Source organism: Microcaecilia unicolor, chromosome 1 (assembly GCF_901765095.1).
Source record: "Microcaecilia unicolor chromosome 1, aMicUni1.1, whole genome shotgun sequence".
Classification (NCBI taxonomy): domain Eukaryota; kingdom Metazoa; phylum Chordata; class Amphibia; order Gymnophiona; family Siphonopidae; genus Microcaecilia; species Microcaecilia unicolor.
The window spans coordinates 184,562,228-184,584,998 of record NC_044031.1 but is presented as its reverse complement, the minus strand read 5'-3'; the positions used below and the strand labels follow the sequence as shown (position 1 = coordinate 184,584,998).

Below are 22,771 nucleotides of genomic sequence, written 5' to 3'. Positions count from 1 at the left end.
TAAGTGACTTACCCAGAGTCACAAGGAGCTGCAGTGGGAATTGAACTCAGTTCCCCAGGATCAAAGTCCACTGCACTAACCACTAGGCTACTCCTAGGGCACATGTCCTTTATAGAATTGCATTTAGTGCTGACTTTTTCCGGCACTGAATTTTGAGCACCTTTTATAGAATACTCCCCAATAGAACCAACTGCATTGGTGTCAATGGGTAGAATTAGGGACTACAAATATGACACTGCTGGGGGTGCAAACAGGGCCAGATTTAGGTTGCAGGCACCTGCAGACAAAGGGGAGGGTGGTCCTTTCCAAAATCACGAGGGGATTCTCCTTTATATATTGCCTCAGTTCTATGTTGCAGCAGTGAAAAAAAGTAAATAGAATTCTTTAGAAAGCAATGAAGAAAGTAGATTTAAGCGACAACTGCATCTTAAGTACTGTATGCAGTTCTGGTCATCTCAGATCAAAACAAAAACTGTATTGCCCCCATATTTATGGAGGCAGGGTATATTGCTATATATTTATTTAGTATGCGTATTATTTGTATTCAATTGCATTGTCTGTACATAGATAGCACCGTGTAATAGGGTTACTATCCCTATAGTTTGCAGTATCCTGTGACTGACTCCTTGTGAGCATTCCCTATTTGCTCTTAGTTCTGGGCCAGGTCTAGCCCTACCTCTTCCCTGGGGACTGTAGAAAAGAGTCCCAGTCTTCCAAGTATACCTTTCTGATCAGCAGCTGTTCTAGGGGCTGATCCCTCTCTTAGTCTACTGTGAATCCATCAAAATTCATCACTACATTTATCCCCACATGCATTCCTCTGTTGAGTATTACAGCTTTTCCTCCCAGCTGGGCTGAGGTTCTGGCCATCTCCTTGCCTCTGAGGTGGCTAGATATGGACTCTGCAGACGGCAACAATTTTTTTCCAAGCAATTGAACTGTAGTTGATTTTTCTTTGTTTGATATGATTGCTACATTAAAGAGCAGTTGGTTTAAAAATTGAGAGTCTACTGGTAAAGAGTTTACTTGGGAATGGTTTATCTAGACAGGAGTTGAGATATTTATATAATCGGTTTCCGAAAATACCCCACTTTGGCCTGCCTCTAATTGGCACAATTTGAAAGTCTGCATGTGTACCCCTCCACATTTTTTGTGGATGTGGTGGAGTGGTATAGATACATAGAAGACGGTTTTTTAATATGGAAGAGCATGAGATCCAATATGGAAGATTTCTTAGAATATTTAAACCACAGGGATAGCAATATACAGTTTGAACATTACATAGGTGATTCTGAGGTAAATTTTCTGGACATTCATATGTTCTGGTTTGAGTCCAGATTTAGTACTAAATCCTTCCGTAAGAAAACTGACTGCAATTCCATTCTGCATTATCGCAGTCACCATCCGGTGAATTTGAAAAATAGTATTCCCAGCAGTCAACTTTTAAGGATGCGGAGATTATGCAGTTCACGTAAGGTGTATCAGCATCAGGCAGAGCAGATGCTGGTATCCCCATCTAAAATTCTACGCAAGGCCGTGAACAGAGCTTTTAACATGCAGCCAGAATGCTATACTTCTCCTGTATCACAGTGTCTAACCTGTGTATTGCCATACACACAGGCCTCCACTTCGATAGTTCAAATTATTAGAAAACATTGGTCTACTTTAACTATACACCCCCAATTCCAACAGCTTCCCCATTTTGCCTTCACTAGAGGGCGTAATTTAGGAGAAGGGCTGATGCCTTATATTAAAGATTCAAATTCACATGCAGAGGACAGGGAGAGGAGACATTATAGGTGTGGACATTGTGTATATTGTACATGTGTTTTGCAGGTTATGGATATTAGTATTCCACATACACAGGGATGGGTGTTTCAATTGAGGAATCGCACAGATTGCAATACAGTGAAATGTGTTTATGGGATCACCTGCACCTGTGGTCTGTGGTACATCGGCCAGATAACACGCAAAGTCAAAGTCTCGGATAGCGGAGCATTTAAGCAACATTCGATTGCTTCGTGTTGTGGCTCCTCTGGTCTCTCATTGGCAACTTTTAAGCCACCAAATACAGGATTTACAGTTTGTGGTATTGCAGACGGTGTCTGCACCGAGGGGAGGCAATGTTCCACTGATATTGATGAGAAAAGAGCAACGTATGTTCTTTCAGTGGAACACTGTGGCACCCTACAGGTTGAATAAAGAAATAGAATGGGTAGGCTTATGATGGATGAGGGTATTTAAAGGGAGTTTCCCGCCACGCAGCTATGCGCATGTGTGGGCGTTTTTTGTGAGTGTCCTGCTCAGCAGTGCATTCAGGTTGGACGTCTCAGTCGCCCGTGAAGGTCAGTGAATTTGGTTAGATTTATGAGAAAAAAAAATTTTTGGTATATTTTGTGAGTGAAATGTTTAGGCTGGCAAGTAAAAAGCCAGCATTTAAGGGATGTTTATGACAAAAGGAGGTTTTACAACTATTTGTATTCCAATCACACAGATTCTTGATGACGCTCTGTAGTGGCAAATAGAGACCCCTGACCACGCTCTTCTAGTGAAACACGGCACCGTGTAGGGTCGAACAAGATCAATAGAAGTGATATGGGATATTTGCTAGTGACAAGAACTGCACAAGCTAGTTGGGGGGTTTACAACCATACATGCTGTGATTGGTGAACATCGGAATATACATGGAATTTTACTAAAAACTTGAAGGAATTGGTGCATATGTGCCTGAATGAAGGATTGAATCATTGAACCCACACCAATTTTAGGAACATTCTGCAGTAAATATGGACATGGACAAATAACAAGAAGCGATAACGCTATATATAGAGACGTGAACAGCAGTGACTCTGCATGAATTTAACGTTTGGTGGGGTTTAGAACTATAAGAGTGTAATGATTCAATACTGTTCACAGCATGTTAATGTAACCCACTATGGTATAACATTGAAGGTGAAACAGTTGGTTAATGATTTAACAGAGATGTGTGATTAGTTGGATGAGTAGATGAGTAAGTATGTATTGAGCAAGCATGAGTAGTGTGATTGGATGAGTGGTTTTAAGTTATATGACATTTAGGTTTATATGGTATAAGTAAATGAATAAACAAATTTGCATTTATAGATAGTTACGTTGGTGAAGTATACCTATAGATTGTACCACAATCTCTGATAAGAGTCAGAGGCAACATTTTGAACCAGTGGCGTAGCCAGACCTGGCATTTTGGGGGGGGCCCAGAGTTAACATGGGGGGCATTAGGCATGAATAGTGCTTGATATACTCCGAAATAATGCCTTAGAGTTTACTTGATAACAGATTTCTAAGTAAACAGTTTGTCCTGCATCAACATAAACCACATACACACTTATGGAATCTTGAAAGTTCACTGACATTTTAAAATAAAGTCACATTATCCCATAACTTAAACTTTGGCATTATAATAGACTTGAGTCTGGTTAACATCTCAACATACATCACAGTATCCTTCAAAATTACCACAATGGCACATATCCTTCAACTTTGCTTTATAACAAATATAAATGCCTTATTTCCCAGGAACTCAAAATACAAAAAAGTTCTGATTTTTGTGTAATGTCTGTAAACGTATAAACCCTCTCCTGTCCCAAGCATATTGTGATGTACCTGTAATACAAAACCTACAAAAATCACTCAGAACCTACAGAGCTAATCTAGTTCACTGTAACACCACTAGCTCACAGAAGTAACACATGCACCTCCAGCTGCTAGCGCAGCTTTGTAAACAGGGGTTAATCCTAAATTAAAAATAAAGTTATTTTCTAACCTTTGTTCTCTGGTTTCTGCCTTCTTCTATCTTTTCGTAACTCTTTCCAAGGATCTCCTGTCCATCTGCCATTTTCACTCTCCTCCTGTCTTCTTTACCTTCTGCACTATGTCCAGCTTCAACTTTGGTTTGTTCCTTTCAACTTTTCTTTCATTTTTTTTTCTGCTGCTCTATCCATTCAGATTTCATTAATTTTTATTATCCAGTCTTCACTCTCCCTCTTTTTACTGTGTCCACCTACAGTTTTCCATCTTTTCCCTTCATCCTTATTCCCTAGTTTTTTTTTTTTTTTTACTCTTTCCTCTCTCCTCCCTGCCAGCCAATCTCTCCTTACCTTCCACCCCCGGATATCCAAGCTCTTTCAACCTCTATGCCCCCAACATCCAGCATTTTCTCTCTATCTACCCCTGCCATCCACCATTGCCCCTGTCTGTCTCTGCTTCTGGCATGCAGCAATGCCACTGTCTCTCCCTCCACACCAGCATATCTCTTCTCCTTCCTATGCATGATTGTTCACCTTTCTCTCACTATCCCAACCAGCATTGCCTTTCTTTCTCTCTCCTCCCATCTCTTTTTCTCTCTCCCACCATCTAGCATTGTTCCATCTCTCCCTTCCCTCTTATGCAGTATGCACCTATCTCTCTCTCTTTCTCTCCCCCCCCCCCATCCAGCATTTATTGTCTCTCTCCCATCCCTCATTCAGTATTGCTTCTCTCTCTCTCTCTCTCTCTCTCTCTTCCATCCCATCTCTTGCACCAGTCCACCTCTGTCTCTTTCTCTCTCTCACCCCAATCAAGTATTGCCGTTATCTTGAGTCTCTCCAGTCCAACATTCCTTCCCTCATTTATATCCCTTTTACCTCTTCCACCCCTCTGTCTCTCCCCTTCCCACCCACCATCTTGCAGTATCTTTCCTTTCTCTTGGCGCTTTCTCCATTCGGTGGGACCCTGACTCTACATACTGCTACTTTCTCTGGCAGTTCCACCCCCTCAAATATAAACCTCATTGATCCTCTCTCTCTCTCTTTCTCTCTGGGGTGGAGCTTCCTGAGGAAGTAGCGCATGCAGTGCCGCACGTCTTTAACTTTCCTGTCAGGAACCTTGAAAGAAGTTCCTCCCAGCCCAGCCCTCCACTTGATTGATGTGACCAGACCACCACCAGGGTTCAAGGCACTAAGAAGAGAAAGAAAAGGTGCTGCATGGTGGAGGGTGGATAGGGAAGAGAGGGAGTGAAGAAGCCTGGTATCTCTTTTCAATCCCTACCCTGTGGTCCAGCATCACTTCCCATCCTCTGCCCGCCCCCTCCCTGCAATACTCTGCCTTTTAGCAGCGACAGCATCAATGATCAAAGCAGCCTTCCCTCCAGCCAGCCCCAGAAGGTTTTCCTCAGTAGAGCCCCACCTCAGGAACAGGAAGTTACGAAGAGGGAAAGCTTCTAGGGCTTGCAGGATGGATGGGAGGCTGCTTTGATCTTCATCGCTGCTAAAAGAGGATTGCATTGCTGGGGGCGGGCACAGGAAAGTTTCAGAAACCAGATTGCGAGAGGAAAGGGAGAGAAATACCAGAGTGCATGCGGAAGGGGGGTTGCATGCCAGCCAAGCAACTAGCAATACCTGAGGCATGGGTGCAGTGGGCCTAGGCCCCCGAGGCCCCACATGGCTATGCCCCTGTTTTGAACCAGGGTATTGCTGGACAGAAGTGTCTGAGGATCACTCCTATTCCCCACTAGCCACTAAGGACCACCCCCCATCCCTGAAAAGAAAAAGGTTTTCAGGGGATATGGGGTATGATTGAAGATGTCAGGTTACTGTCAGGAAATGATGGGAAGTGATGGGTTTCTGGAAGGTCATTCGGGGGATTTTTAAAACTGCAGTCTTAGTGGTAAGTGCATCACTGACAGGCCCCAAATAAGCAGGTTCTTGGCACCTAAAAACAGGCATCCCTTTATAGAATTACCTCTAAGGGGCCATCATTTACACACCAAATATGTGTCTAAATGACCAGAATCTGAAGTATGTGTGCATATATGCATCTAAAATGCCAATGATGGGTTACAGGCTATTCTGTAAGCACGATTTTCTTTGATATTGCATAGTTTGTAGGTGAGCACACACAAAGAGGGAGTTTGGGCAGTGAAGATGGGGCTCACACTTACACTAACTTAGAGAATACTATAAGTTATGTCTGTATCCCTGAAATCCAGGCGCTACACCAGTTCTATGTTTGCGTAAGTGCTTGCGCCTAACCATATAGGCACGTATCTACATGGTCATACTAGTATTCTAACAATTAAAGTAGGCCCCTCCTTTCCTTTTATAGAATAGGTTCCATATAGGCATCCTCTAGGTACCTAAATATAATTGCCCTCCGTGTGTCAATGTCAATGCTACACTTCTTGACAGCAGCTTTCCCATAACTAGTGTTCAGCGCGGTATACAAAAGAAGCAAAATCTAAATTATACAGATGCAGTATGTATTACCGTGGCCATGCGCTAACAGTTACCAAATTCTAATTCATTACATTTTAGTAAACAGGCCCTGCTATACATGAAAAGTCAGAATGACCTTTATCGACTAACACTCTAAATAATGCTGCGATAGAATCTCACCTGATGAAGTTTTCTCTTATGCTCTGTTTTATTCTGAATTTTTTGGAGACTTTGTGGAATATACCAGAAACAAACATTTGTGTGTTCAGGCTGTAAAATAATTTAGAATAAAACTATCACAAATTTAGTTATAGCAAAGTACTGACTAAGCATCATTTCAAAATAGTCAAATATATTGAGAGGAAATGTATTTTTGGAGTACTAACTCGTAGTTGAAATTTCTTTTTCATATTACTTTGAAATGCGTTCCATCTGAGTTTCAAATGACATTAATGCAAATATAAAGAAACTAAATGGAACGTGTTGCAGTTTTTTTAGAGGTCACAATAAATGAGAACTGTACTGAAAACTCATTATTTGCAGGGGAAAGTAAGTAATAACAAGTTGTGGTAATCTATAAACTGATATAGGAGAGAGAAAGGAATCAGAACTTTGGCAAGAGCTCAGTTAGTAAAACAATCAATTAACATTGACATTTATTTTCAAGGAATACGCGTCCAAATGAAGATATGAAGAGATATGCAAATACAGTTCTGACAGGCATGTTTCTACATGGGTTCTTCAGTCTGAACCTTAGGGTTTGGACAGTGATGCAAAGACTGTGGGGCCCTTTTACTAAGCCGCTTAGGTGCCAATGTGCCCAACGTGTGCCAATTTGGAGTTACTGCTTGTTACCGCGTGGCCCGGGTGGTAATTTCATTTTTGACACGCGTCCAAAAAACAAAAATCTGACGTGTGTCAGCTACGCATGTCAATCGGCATTCTATATGCGTAGGTCATTACTTTCTGGTTAACGCATGAGACCCTACTGCTAAGTCAATGACTGGCAGTAAGGTCTCAGATCCAAATTGGACGCACGCCAATTTTTATTTTACCGCACGTCCATTTTCGGCAAAAATTTTAAAAAGGCCTTTTTTACAAGCGCGCTGAAAAATGGATCTGTGTGCACCCAAAACCTGCGCCTACACTACCGCAGGCCATTTTTCAGCGCACCTCAGTAAAAGGATCCCTGTGTAAAGGGTAACTGAAGGTCTGAAAACTTACTTCAGCATCCAAAACAAGTTGAAAGTTTTCTCGGGTTTTCAGATTTATGTAGAGGTACTGTGCAAGGTCTAGGCATTTATTGATCTGAAGTTCAAAGCCACATGTGCCCTGTTTAAAACACAAGGTGAAAGAATAGGTATTCTGTACCGGTTTTGTTAATTAGAATGTTAAAATGTGCATATTTGATTTTCTACTGACATGATGGACTCAATTCAACTGATATCAGAATTTAGAAAAATTATGTGCAGCAGAAAAGTATTCTCCAACTGTGGGAAATAAAAGCATTCATATTTTATGTTAAATATAAACATTTCAAAAGATATTCTGTGATAGCATTAGAAACATAAAAGCCTGACAAAGCTCTGTGGGAAAGACACAAAGAATCATGATCCTCAGCACGAATTGAGGCCATGAAGTCAAGAATGCTTGACCACAAAATGCTCAGCGGGTAGGTAATCCACCAGGGTGGAAGAACACAAAATCCCACGGATGTCAGAACAAAAATAAAGAAGTGGGAAGTGGACCAATGACTCCAGGAAGCTGTGATGTATGATGAACAATCTTTAATGTAGACTCCACACAGTACTGTGTTTTGGTCAGAGACCTGCCTCAGGAGTCTTTGATGGTAAAAGTATGGATTGGTGATCTCAATATACGCTGGTCTTGAAAAAGACCTTCGTGATCTAAGTACAAAAAATGCTAGATGCCCCCCCCCCCCCCACCTGTTACATTTGTAGTGGTAAATGTGAGCCTTTCAAAACCCACTGGAAACCCACTGTACCCACTTGTAGGTGCCTCCCTTCACCCCTTAAGGCTATGGTAGTGTTGTATAGTTGTGGGTAGTGGGTTTTGGGAGGGGGGTTGAGGGGCTCAGCACCCAAGGTAAGGGAGCTATGCACCTGGGAGCAATGTATGAAGTCCACTGCAGTGTCACCTAGGGTGCCCGGTTGGTGTCCTGGCATGTGAGGGGGACCAGTGCACTACGAATGCTGGCTCCTCCCATGACCAAAGGGCTTGCATTTGGTCGTTTCTGAGATGGGCGTCCTCGGTTTCCATTATCGCTGAAAACCAGGGATGACCATCTCTAAAGACGACCATCTCTAAGGTCGACCTAAATGTTGAGATTTGGGCGTCCCCGACCGTATTATCGAAACGAAAGATGGCTGCCCATCTTGTTTCGATAATATGGGTTTCCCCGCCCCTTCACTGAAACATCCTGTGAAGACGTCCTCAGGAAAACTTGGGCGCCACGTTCGATTATGCCCCTCCACGTTTCTAAGTATCTACTGTATGGCATCCATAGAGGAGCTGCCATATTGAAGCGGACAAAGAGAACTGACCAAAGCCAGTTATATCACCTGTCATCCGCTGGAAGGAACCAGCAGCCAGATAGCAATAACTGCTTAGTACTTTCATTTCCAGAGACATCTATGAAAGTGCTCCATAGCTTTCAGATGGGTAATTTCATCAAGGAAAACATGACCCCCCCCCCCCCCCCCTCCCACAGTCTCTCACATAGTTCTTTCAGATCCAAGAAACAAACAAGCTGACTTCCTTCCAGTATTATTGCAAGACTCCTCTAGGGAGCTGAGATCATCAATTTGAGCTCAGGAATCAGAGGGGCAGGAGTATACAAAGATTGCTCTAGCCTTCTCACTAGCTATCAATGAGATCCCTCATAGGTGGTGGTGGATAACAGGGTGAGAGATTACATGTGCAAGGATACTGAGGGAGTCAGAGGACCCCTGTAAGCTTTTCTCTGGATGTATCACGCCACACCTTAGTGGTCCAGTGCTTCTGAGGAGGAAAGATAATGTTATCTACTGTCACAAATAATGCTTGCTGTGAGGTTTAATGCAAATTTTGCACAATAAAGAGCTGTGTTGCATACATTCACATGCTTTACATCTCTTTATTAATTCACATGTGTTGTGATAAAAAATCATGCATTAAGAGAAAATAGTTCATATTTAAGTCAGTTATCAAGTTATAGCCAAATAATATGTTTTATTCCATTATGAATTCCTTTATAAGGAGGTTCATTGACTTTTTAATGAAAATACTTCCTACCTTTGCTTTCCACATTAGCCAGAGTTTGAAGATGTCAACATGTCGGCCACATTGTATTGTCTTATCACCTGTGTCATACGTTACATCATACTGTTTGTCAGGCTGGAATAGGTAGCCAGCACTCAGTTGGTTACAGGCATGCAGAAGACCCTAGAAGATAATACAATAAAATATTTCTTATTTCTACTACAATTGACTCAACTGAATGATTTCCCTAGGTGAGATAAGCTCAGGGAAGAAAACAAAGTACATACTTTTGAATTTTGAAAACTACAGGTGTTTTGGCTAGGAAAGTGCCCACACAAAAGCAAGCAAATTTCTCTGCAGGTCAGCACTTAATTTCTAGGGAATAGCTACTTTTCAGACTCCAGAGCAGCAGAGGTTTACAGTAGCTTGCAAGGAAGAGGAGGGGAGGGGCGACTTTGGAGAAGAGCACAGAACAGTCACTCTGCTCCCTAATTCAGCCCCTCTTCTTCTGTTGCTCCTGCCTCTGGCCTGCCCATTCCTTCCCCAGCTCCACAGTTCCACTTTCTTTTCACCTACAAATTAAGCCCTACTGCAGGTCCTTTAGTGTACACTCTGGTGGATCCTCTTCCACTTCTATCCCACTACCAATCGGTGTACCTCAGGGTTCTGTTCTCGGTCCTCTCCTGTTCTCCATCTACACTTCTTCCCTTGGCTCTCTGATATCGTCCCATGGCTTTCAATACCATCTCTACGCTAATGACTCCCAGATCTACCTCTCTACCCCCGAAATCTCAACCAGCATCCAGACCAATGTATCAGCCTGCCTATCTGATATCGCTGCCTGGATGTCTCAACATCATCTGAAACTTAACATGGTCAAAACCGAGCTTCTCATCTTTCCCCCTAAACCCTCCTTTCCTCTCCCCCCTTTCTCTATTTCTTTGGATGGCACTCTCATTCTCCCTGTCTCATCAGCTCATAACCTTGGGGTCATCTTCGACTCCTCTCTCTCCTTTCTTTCTCTATAAGAGCAGCAAAATACATCCCTTCCTCTCTGAGCACTCTACCAGAACCCTTATCCACACTCTCGCCTAGATTATTGCAACCTGCTTCTCACCGGCCTCCCACTTAGCCATCTCTCTCCTCTTCAATCAGTCCAAAACTCTGCTGCATGACTCATTTTCCGCCAGAGTAGCTATGCTCGCATTAGCCCTCTCCTCAAGTCACTTCACTGGCTCCCTATCCGTTTCCGCATTCAATTCAAACTTCTCTTACTGACCTTGAGCCACCGATAACTAAGCATGCACGGGGTGCCAGCATTGATGGCTCAAGGAGTTGCTGCTGCTGCCTGCCAAGCTTGGTAAAAGGTAGTTCTGGCTGTCTTCAGAGGAAGTCTTCAGCTGACAGAGCTTGGGTATCATGAGCTAAAGTATATTTTGAGTTGGTAGGTGCCATGGGAGGTTTGGCGAGTGGGACAGAGAGAAACTTTTGTGCCCATCCACTTTGGGCTCAGACCCACCCAAAATTGACTGTCTGGGAGCTGGATATGACATTTGAGGCTGGCACAGAGGCTGGAAAAAAATGTTTTTTAAATTTTTTTTAGAGTGGGACGGGGTTGGTGAACACTGGGGGAGTAAGGGGAGGTCATCTGGTCAGTTCGGGCACCTTTTCGAGGCTTGGTCATGAAAAAAAAGGGACCAAGTAAAGTCGACCATATGCTCGTGAGGGACGCCCTTCTTTTTTCCATTATCGAACGAGGATTTCCATCTCTTAACCACGCCCCCGTCCCGTCTTCGGTACACTGCCGACATGCCCCCATGAACTTTGGTTGTCCCCACGACGGAAAGCAGTTGAGGACGCAAAAACATCAGCTTTCGATTATGCCGATTTGGGTGACCTCGGGATAAGGACGCCCATCTCCCAATTTGTGTCGGAAGATGGGCATCCTTCCCTTTCAAAAATAAGCTAGACTGTGGCCCTGGAATCTAAAAGTCTGTTTTTGTTCTCATTTTGCCCCCCAACCTTGGGCTCTGGACTCCCCTCCCGCCGAGGTCTGGCTACACCCTGGTAGAGTGTAAACTTAAAAAAACAAAGGAAAATATACAAGTAAAGGAAAGGTGGTATTTACCTTTTCTCGAATCAGAACCGCAGAGCACTGTAGAGGAACACCCATCATTTTGTGTGGATTCCAGGTGATAGAATTGGCCCTAGGAAATGCAGTAATCATTTATGAATAGACTGTAAAAAGCAGAACTTACACAACAACAAAAATCCTACTTTAAATCCCTTACCTCTCAATGCCACAAAGTTTGAAGGAATGTTTCTTTGACATCAATAGCCCACCACCCCAGGCTGCCTGCAAGCAATATGATATATAGATTAGAATAAGATGAGTTTTCTTCCAAAATGATACCATTGTTTCTATGTTTCATTTTCAAAACTACTTTTGAATGGGATTTAGAATGACTGGAATAGCAAATTGAAGAGGCAGAGGAAGGAAAGTAGTGTGAGATGATACTTGGAGCAGCTAGGAAGGAAGGAAAGATTGAGGCAGTGGGTAGGGCATCAGCTCATTGCCTGCCAGATGGAGTGAAGTCATAGCTTGTTCAATGGGATGCGGCTCAAGCGTCCATTTGATTGCCCAACTGTACATGCATTAAGAACATAAGCAAATAAGTATGTTATGGTATAAGCCAATCATCAGAATTAAATGTGTAGCATGATGTTGTGTTGGATCAGATACATATATATATATACATATATATATACACCAATATATTTGTGCAGCTTTTAAAAATACACTGCAGCAGAACTGGCTTTCATTCCAAAAGCCCTCTTCCCTCTCCCTTTGGGGAATATTTAAAAGACAAAGGTACTACTGACCTCACCTCCCCCTTTAACAAAAGACTCCTCAAGTAAGAGACTGCCTCAAGGCTAAATTGACTCTCTTCCTCTGATCAAAAAAGCCTGGCTGATCAACACAACAAATATAAAAGGTATCCAGTAGAGGCAAGGAGACAAGTAGGTGGGAAAGGTATGAAATACAGCTACTAAAAACAAAGGACACCTGCTGGCTGCCCCAGACAAATCTTATCAGAGGAATATCTATCACAGAGAATCAAGCAGGAAGCCCTGTACATCAAAAGACCATTTGTCAGCAAAATCCAGACAGCAAGTCTCGTGATGTCATAAGACATGAGACCAAGACTCAGGGGTCGTGTGCAAACATGAGACCAGGACTCAGGGGTCGTGTGCAAAAAACCAGGAAGCCAGCAACCAGATGCACATGGCCTGCTTCCCTGCAAAATAAAGAGTATAAAAGAACAAGCTGTTTCCCCAAGAAGCAGACTCTCTTCTCTCTTCAAGACTCTCCCTCCAGGAGATTCTCTCTTCAGCACCAATCCAGATGCCTTGCTCCTGATCTGCAGTCCACCTGCCTCATGGCTCTTCAATGGACCACAAAATGCTTTGCAACAGACTGCTTTGTAAGTTATAACTTTTGATCTAGACCTGCTACTCTACTTTACCTTACTTAAGCACAGATTATCTGTAAAGATCTTTTAAAACCTACCTCTCGTGTGCAATTGTATATTAAATCAACCTTTTTGAAGCTAAAAATATGGTCTCTTTGTGTTCTGAGTATATGTTATCTTTTATATATACTTAATTTATTTAATTTATTGCAATTATCACCTTTGGTGATTGGTGGAGAAACTAATATCCTAAAACTTATAAATACAGCACCTGCTCTTAAATTATAAACAGTAGCGAGTGCTCTAGAGCTCTTTCCCCCAAGTAAATCATTTCTTGTAACAAGTACATAAGCATTGCCATTCCAGTTCAGACCAAAGGTTCATCAAACCCAACATCCTGTTTCCAACAGTGGTCGATATAGCTCACAAGATCTCAAAAGAGTAAAATACATCTCATGCTGCTTAGCACAAGAATAAGCAGTGGATATTTTCAGGTCCACCTTAATAACAGTTTATGGACTTTTTTCTAGGAACGTGTTGAAACTTTTTTCAAACCCTGCTAACTGCTTTTACTACATTCTCTGGCAACGAATTCCAAAGCTTAAGTACATGTTTAGTGAAAAAATATTTTCTCTGATTTGCTGTAAATTTACTACTTAGTAGCTTCATTGTATACAGGGCCAGTATTAAACATACTAAGGCCTGGAGCAGACATTAATGCCTACCAGCAAGCTATCAGGCTTATTTTCGAAAGAGAAGGACACCCATCTTTCGACACAAATCAGAAGATGGGTGTCCCTTTTCACAGGGTCGCCCAAATCGGCATAATCGAAAGTCGATTTTGGACATCCCCAACTGCTTTCCGTCATGGGGACGACCAAAGATCACGGGGGCGTGTCAGCAGCGTAGTGAAGGTGAAACTTGGGCGTGCCTAACACATGGGCATCCTCAACCCATAATGGAAAAAAGGGCGTCCCTGACGAGCATTTGGACGACTTTACTTGGTCCTGTTTTTCTTACGACCAAGGCACAAAAAGGTGCCCGAACTGACCAGATGAACACCGGAGAGAATCGGGGATCACCTCCCCTTACTCCCCCAGTGGTCACTAACCCCCTCCCACCCTGAAAAAAACTCTTTAAAAATATTTTGTGCCAGCCTCTATACCAGCCTCAGATGTCACACTCAGGTCCATCACAGCAGTATGCAGGTCCCTGGAGCAGTTTTAGTGGGTGCAGTGCACTTCAGGCAGGCAGACCCAGGCCCATCCCCCCCTACCTGTTACACTTGTGGTGGTAAATGTGAGCTCTCCAAAACCCACCAGAAACCCACTGTACCCACATCTAGGTGCCCCCCTTCACCCGTAAGGGCTATGGTAGTGGTGTACAGTGGTGGGTAGTGTATTTTGGGGGGGGCTCAGCACACAAAGTAAGGGAGCTATGTTTCTAAGAGCAATTTCTGAAGTCCACTGCAGTGCCCCCTAGGGTGTCCGGTTGGTGTCCTGGCATGTCAGGAGGACCAGTGCACTATGAATGCTGGCTCCTCCCACAACCAAAGGGCTTACATTTGGTCGTCTCTTAGATGGGCGTCCTTAGTTTCCATTATCACCGAAAATCAGAAACGACCAAGTCTAGGAACGACCATCTCTAAGGACGTCCTAAATGTCAAGATTTGGGCGTCCCTGACCGTATTATCGAAATGAAAGATGGACATCCATCTTGTTTCGATAATACAGGTTTCCCCACCCTTCCACTGGGATGTTTTGCGAGGACGTCCTCAGCAAAACTTGGGCGTCCCCTTTGATTATGCCCCTCCACATCTCCTTCAAATGTAGTCAGGCTTGGGGCCGCCTGGAGCCCAGAACAACTTCTCTGTTGTACATCCCCCCTAACACCTGCCCTGCATGCATAGTATAGCAATGTGATCAGCTGCATTAAACAACCTGTACAGCTTTCACTGTGTGGTAACCACTAGCACAGGCCCGCACTAACAGCTGTCATATACTAAAACCTGCAAATGTGGTAAAAATATCATGATAGTATGGGTAAGGGAAGGTTGTTGGCAGACAAGGGGTGGAGAAAAGGAGAGGCTGCCAATAACAGCTAGCATGCAGGTTGATGCCACATGCTAGCTGTCACTACTGCCGATAGTGTAACTGCACTTAGTGACAACTCAAGAGGTGATGTCAAGCACAGCTGCACTAGAAGTCTAGTAGCTCAACCTAGACCCTAAAAGGGAGGACCACTGACACCCCCAATGAAGGCCTGATACCCAAACATAACCTCCCATGATCAGAACCGCTCTAAGAACTTTGCCCCACTCAATACTCTCCCTTGATCTGATCCCCCTCCAAACCTCTCGCCTAAGCACAATTCCCATCTAAACCTCTCACCCATACCAAACTCCTCCCCACCATCCCCAACCCCTTCGACATCTCCAGATCCCTCCTGATCATCTCCAGGATTTACCCAGGGGCATCCCTGGTCATCTAATGGAATGAGGTGAGAGCGGTTCCCCTTTGCTCCTGCCCTATCTGGGTCTGGATTTAAAAATGGCCTCGATGACCCTTATATGGAAGGCTGACCCCTAGCGATAATATCACAAGAATACAACTAGGGGGTCATCGTTGCCATTTTGAAACTCAGGAGCAGTGGGAAATTCAACTGCACTGTCATTTTTAACACGATTTTGAACTACATATGGAAAACAGAATATGCATTCATGTTGAACAGTTCTAGGATTTAACAGATTTTAAGGGCATTATGCAGTGTCTACATAAGGTTTGATGTTGATAGCCCTTTGTGTTAATGGGGTAATTCTACTAGACACTACTTTTTAGATGCCCTGATACCATGGGGTGCCCAAATTCCATTATAACATACTAGCGTAACCCGGTATTGGCTTGCCTAACCATAGATCTGGTGTAACTGAGAGCACCTAAATGTCGAAAGGGCACTCCTAACTTAGCACACACCAATCATTAGCGCATGCTAAAAACACTACCATGGCTTTGTAAAAGACCCTCCTATGGGCATCTCTAGCGTGTGAGTGTGCGCTAAAAATGCTACCATGGCTTAGTAAAAGACCACCTTACTGAGTTCTACAAGAATATGTAAATGGCAGCCCATACCATGTGAACACTCCCCCTGCATTTACGCACTATCCCCCGCATTCTACATAAGGCACAGCAAGTTCAATTTATGCACTCACCTTAATTGACTAACGAACCAATAACTAATGGGCAATAAGTAGAATGTACATGTGCATCTTTTTAGGTGTATTCTAAAAAGAAACACACGTAAATCCTAACACACGTAGCTGAAATGGGGGCGCAGCCATGGAAAGTGTGTGGGTGTGTCAGGGGCATTCCATAAATTTGCCTGTGTGGTTATAGACTTTGGGGAAAAGCTCCTACATTTAGGCACAGGTATTTACACCAGGTTTCTTGGCATAAATGTCCACGCCTACACGTAAGCACGTTCCCTATCCCTATGCACTATTCTAAACCGCACCTAATTTTAGGTGCAGTATATAGAATAGCGCTAAGCACAATTATTAGACCACCTATTTTTTAGACGCCATTTACAGAATTTGACCATAAGCCACTTATGCATGCTCAATAGCGCTCAGTCAATTTGATGACATATATGTGTGCAAGACCCAATTTTCTGTAACTCTTATAGAAGTATCCATTAGTGCAATATGTACCAGGGTCTATCATTATTGGTAGATTTGGTGTGTTCTATTCATTAGGTCCATTTCAACCTTGTGGATCATGAAATTCTTTTGCAGACTTTGGAAAGTTTAGGAATCCCTGGGAAGGTACATAACTGTTTTTCTGAAATCTCGATACTATAGAGTAAAGTTAGATGGTAATTTATCAGAAAAGTGGAATAATCCTATTGGCAAGGGCAGATTGAGAGTGGTCTGAACCCCTGGGCACTGAGAGTGGTCTGGGGCTACCCCCCCCCCCCCCCCGGCTGCTGTCTTACACCCCCCCCCCTACCGCCACGCTGCTGTCCCCCTACCGCCACAGCCGATGCCCCCGCCATCCCAGTCCCACCTGAAGGGCCCTGGTGGTCTAGTGGCCTCTGTGGGAGGTGAGCATGTTCTTTCCTGCCCACTGCAAAGCTGCTATTCCACCGCCTGCCGACGCTGCTGTGTTTTCAAAATGGCAGCTGAGACTTCCTGTGGTAGTCTCACGGGTCTCAACAACAGATGCAAATTTCAAAAACTGACATATTTCAATCACTATACTATAGGTTAACAAATACAACAAAAAAATGGAAAATATGATGATACCATTTTATTGGACTAAATACATTTTTCAATTAGCTCTCAGAGGCCAAAACCTCTTTCCTTAGGTCAGGACAGTATACTGCTCTTAAGGTATTCTGTTCTGACATGAGAAAGGAGGGATGGGTCTCCAAACAGTAGTCAAAAATGTACTAAAATTAGTCTAATAAAGATATCACCTTATTTCCATTTTCTGCATTTATTAACACAGCTACTATCCTAAACTAAAAATAAAATTCACTTTTTCCTACCTTTGTTGTCTGGCCATTTACGTTTTCTAATTGTGTTGGTCCCAGTCTCCGTTGTCTTCTTTCCTTGATCTCTTCTTAGCTCTCGCCAGCTTCTGCCCCTCTCTTTCCCCCTCTTTCTTCCAGCATCTGCTCCTTCTCTTTCTCTCTCTCCCCTTTCCATCCAGCGTCTGCTCCTTCTCACCCCTTTTCCATCCAGTGTCTGCCCTCTCTCTCCCTTTCCATCCAGCATCTGACCCCTCTCTCTCCTCACTTCTATCCAGCCAGGCCCCATCCAACATCTGCATCCTCTCTCCCTCTTCCGGCATCCGGCATCTATCCCCTCTCTCACCCTCATCCAGTGTCTATCCCTCCTCTCCCCATTTCCATCTGGAATATGTCCCCTCTCTTTCCCTCATCCAGTGTCTGTCCCTCCTCTCCCTCTTTCCATCTGACATCTGTCCCCTCTCTCCCTCTTATCCAGCATCTGGCCCTCCTCTTTTCCCTACATCCATTGTCTGCCACTTCTCTCTTCCCTTCCATCCAGCATCTGACCTCTCTCTTCCTCTTATCCAGCCTCTGACCCTCCTCTTCTCCCTACATCGAGCATCTGCCACTTCTCTCCTCATTTTCATCCAAAGTCTATCCCCTCCCCTCCATCCAGCATCTGTCCCATCTCTCCTCCCTTCTACCCAACATCTGTTCTCCCTCCCCCTCCATTCAGCCTCTGTCCTCTTCCCCTGCCATCCAGTGTCTGTCTTTTTCTTCAGCCCCCCCCAAATATCCAACCCTTCTATCCCCCCCACCAGACACTCCCACTACCACTGGCACACCAGGCTCTCCCCACTCCCACCCAATACCCCCCTGCCGCAGCCACCACTGCTGCTGCTGCTGCTGTTTCAGGAGTGATAGCAAAGACAGTTAAAAAGATAGTGGGGCTGCACTGCTCCCGCTCACGGCTGACCGGCTCTGCCCCAGAACAGGAAATTATGTCAGAGGAAGGCAGGATTAGCTGTAATGAGCAGGAACAGTGAGACCTTGAGATCTTTTTCTCTGTTTTTGCCGCCACTGCTGAAACAGCAGCAGCAGCAGTGCTGACCAGGCAGTGGAGTATTGGGTGGGAGTGGGGACAGAGGTGGACATCTGGGTAGAGCCTCTGGGCTCCTTAGAGCCTGATATTTAGTGCTATTTAACCGGTCAGAACGAATGCTGACCAGTTAAATAGCACTTAACCGGCTATCAGCCGATATTCAGCGGGGGATAACTGGCTATCCTTTGCTAAGTATCTGAAGTCAGTGGCTGGTGAATAACTGGTTATATCACGTGATATAAATGCCTATCTGCTGATTTTTAAACCAAGTTTGGCAGTCACATTTGACTGTGTCAAACCCTGTTATGTCTTTGGCCGGTTTAAAGATAAACGGACAAAACTGAATTCTACGCTGGGATACATTTTATTTGCCTGACATGAAACTTATCCAAGCTCCGAGAAGAGGGAGGGGGTTGAGACTTTTGTGATCATAAGTAGTGCGAGGGGAAGGGGTTTTGAACTACCATGAGGTCATGAGAGTGTTAATATAACCACCACTATGATTTTGCACTGCTCAACCTAGATGGATCTCCAATATTGAAATTAATATAAGTTTTGGACTGGTATTACTACTTTTGTCTAAATGACTACCATAATGATCATCAGCTAGGATTTGTTCAGTTCTCTTAGTTACTCCATATTTCATTTAAGCCTGTTGAAGGCATTTCACCCAGGAGCCTTTAGTATGATAAACATAGCATCCAGACAAAAAAAACAGCACCACGGGCCTTTAAAAATGGAACACAGTTCTTTAATGAATAAGCCTTGACAAAAAGACCCGACACGGGGTCTATATAGAATACAAACCAATATATATTTTTTAAAAAATGTTAACATATAATGAATAAAACCAAAGATTAATATTTAGACTCATCAAGCATACATATATAAGTATAAACACCTAAAGCATTTAATATTTTAACATTCTCATATATTATTATATAGCAATTTGAAAATTGAATAAAGATGACCGCCGACTAAACATCACGCTGTCGGCTAGCTCCGGGTGTCCTAGTTCTCCAGACTCAACATCGGGCTAATTTCGAGGCAAACCGACACATCCTGTACATCTCGCAGACAGCTAGCTACAGTAGGGCTGATTTCGGGCTGAAAGGGGGTCTGTTGCTGCGAAGAAATTGAGCTGTCAGCGGGTCAGACCCGGCCACCGATTGAACGTCTTGCTGACGTCGCGCTTATCTTGGCCAATCACTGAGGTGGATCTGGCCTAAAATCATGCTCAGCCAAAACATCGCGCTGATAGCTGATTCCGGGCTGCATCGGGTCAGCGCTTGCACATCGCGCTTCCCTTCGCTTGTGCGTTGCGCTTCCTTTCCGGGGCCGCTGGTCTTCTTCCTGGTGTCTTTCCCTGCATGCCTCCCTGCCTGAGAGTGTTTCCAGCGCTGCATCTTTCAGTTTCCATTTCTGCGTTGTGGAGGAGGAGACCGTCTTGACACTAATCAGCTGTTCCTCGGAGTCGCGGTGTTTATATAGGCTTATATATGTATGCTTGATGAGTCTAAATATTAATCTTTGGTTTTATTCATTATATGTTAAAAAATGGTTTTTTAAATATATTGTTTTGTATTCTATGTAGACCTCTGACGCAGGTGCTAGTCACCGAAACACGGCCCGTGTTGGGTCTTTTTGTCAAGGCTTATTCATTAAAGAACTTTGTTCTATTTTTAAAGGCCCATAGTGCTGTTTTTTTGTTTGGACTTTAGTTTTTACTTCATTCCCTCTCTTTTGCTATAAAACATAGCATCCAGATCATGCCGAATAAAGTGATGACTGCCAACATTTATGACTTTTTGGTACTATGGATTTTCATCGGGACCGTTGTCTAAAGTTCATACAAAATGCTCCTAGTTGAAGTTCATTCAACAAAGTTGAACGAAAGATGGCGCCATTATGTAGAGAACTGAGCTGACTGATCCTGTCTCATGATCACTATGACAGTTATTTAGATAAAAGAGGTAATGCCATTGACGCAGAACAGTTTCACCAGGAAGACTCTGGCTGACAATTATCCAACTCTTGCTGAATATATTGAACCAGCAAAATTGGAGCTTCTGGAGCAAAACTTGTTGTCCAGAGACCTAAATTTATGGGATATCCTTGTGTGATTAAACCAATACCTGAGCAGATTGTGAAACACAGTGATGAAAAGTGCTGCTCAAAGTCAAGGAGCTCATATTTCAATGTTTCTTTCACCTCCCTTGCCTATTGTTCAAACTAGTGAAGGATGACAGATGAAATGATGTACCAGAATGAATGACAGATGGAATAACATAAAAGTTTCATCCTTATTTGCAGTTTTGAGTTCGAAGATGAACATCCTCAACTATTCAGCTACAATATTTTGCATAATATTGGCACTTGCATTGCATCCGTTCCTGACTCATACATGAACAAAGAATACTATGACAACCTTATAAACTGGAGAAATAATTTTGGCCGCAGCTTTAGTAACCAATCAAAAATTCATAACCAATACAAACAAAAATGTTATCAATATTTCAAAGCAACCTTCATTTTTCTTATTACCTTTTATAAAGCTAGTCGGTGCTGACCTAGCTGCACATATTTATTCCATAAAATGTATTAATACTCCATGAACCGCCTTGTAAAGTGAGACTTGTGGTGACGTCAAGGCCTCACGTCTGCTTCTGGCAGTTTTGCACACAAGCAGATTACAATAAAATCTATATAGCCAGTAAATTCATTGTCCTTAAATGAGGGCTGCTTGAAAAATCCTCATTTAAATTACCGCAGCTGAGACTTAAACTACCCGTTTTAACATCCCTAAACATTGCTATCCCAACTACAAAATTACCCAAGATTCCAATCCCAACCCTCACTCTTCTAAATTTTGGGAGGGATTGGGTGGAATGAAATTTCTTGCTTCAGTTCCCTTAACTAGCTTTCTTCCTTGCCACACATCAATTCTCCTCAGCTCGGAGCCCGCCAATTTTCCTGACTTTCTTGTGCTCTTTTGCTCCACCTCAAAGCTTAAAAAAAAAAGTTACATACCGTTTGAAGTCACTATTCTTTCTGCTCTAATTTGGATGCCTTACTAAACCTCAACATCTCTTCCCAGTAATACCTTTTTATTTTGTTTACCCTTTTTTGCTAATTAATTTGTTAATTAATTAATTCAATTACATCAAATTTCATTAATTTTAATGTTTAATTCCTAAGTCTTTATAAGACTCACATTGCAAAATAATTAAATTATCTTCCTATCGAGTATATATCTTCCCCACTACCAACCATTTTTCTTTTATCCCTTCACCATAACAAAATATATATAAGCACTACTGTAGCAATGCCAATATTATCCACCCATCATTGATCTTATGGGTTTTCTAAATCCAATAAGACTTATACTATCTGTCACTCCAATCATATAGAGTGACAGGGCATTTTGGTCTGTGGTGATGTTAAAAAACCACACAGCCATTGGGAATATGAAATGATGGTGAATATAGTGCATGCTGAGAATGAAGCGTGGCATGATGAAGACAATCTGGATTTAATGGACTACTTCTTCCAGAAAATAAAGTTGATGTCACCAGTATTTCTATTTGCACAATGACAGATCATTTTTCATCATCATGGTAATGAAGGCATGGAACAATTCAGCATTCTCAGCATTATATGGTGTTTGCAATGCAAAAAATGATTGCAAACTGACTTGATATGCTGTCACCTTAGCTTGTTCTGTCCTCTGACAGCCTTGTACTAGTTTATAATATGACCTTAAAAAGTGTTTAATGCCTTTACTATCATTCTCACTTCTAAGGATCTTCATCGCTGCAGTTCCCACTGCAAAGATACGTGAGCAATGCATTGTGTGTAATGTAGTTTACAGGCAATGCAACCACACTTGTCTGTCTATATAAGAACTGTTACCACTGGTTGTGCGGCTGCCCAGACCTCCTCTCTTTCTCAGCCAAGCTTGGCTCCTTTGTCTACCTGCTATCATTTCCTGGTCATTCTTACTATCTCTGTCCTGAGAGGTCAGCCAGCCATGACCTTTGCCTCCAATCGAGGGCTGTCCTCTAGGACCACCCCTTGCTACCCGATGACAGGCTCTGTCCCCATTGGTCTATTTACCCCCTCCTCCCTGGGCCTATGTCAGCCCTTCTTAGCCTCTCCCTCTCCTCGCCATGAGGCATTCTCCATCTTGCTTCAGA

The 22,771-nt window shown here is 43.2% G+C and overlaps 1 protein-coding gene across 1 annotated transcript in view; it reads right to left on the bottom strand.

The window, feature by feature from the left end:
• LOC115470195 (glutamate decarboxylase 1-like) overlaps nt 1-22,771 on the bottom strand; it is a 137,667-nt gene that overhangs the window by 5,590 nt on the left and 109,306 nt on the right. Inside the window, exons 11-15 of the mRNA XM_030203161.1 lie at nt 11,783-11,847; nt 11,620-11,698; nt 9,525-9,674; nt 7,455-7,562; nt 6,411-6,500 (exon numbers count right to left, since the gene is read on the bottom strand). Of these exons, the coding sequence (XP_030059021.1) occupies nt 6,411-6,500; nt 7,455-7,562; nt 9,525-9,674; nt 11,620-11,698; nt 11,783-11,847 (492 nt within the window). The remainder of the gene's footprint in view (nt 1-6,410; nt 6,501-7,454; nt 7,563-9,524; nt 9,675-11,619; nt 11,699-11,782; nt 11,848-22,771) is intronic.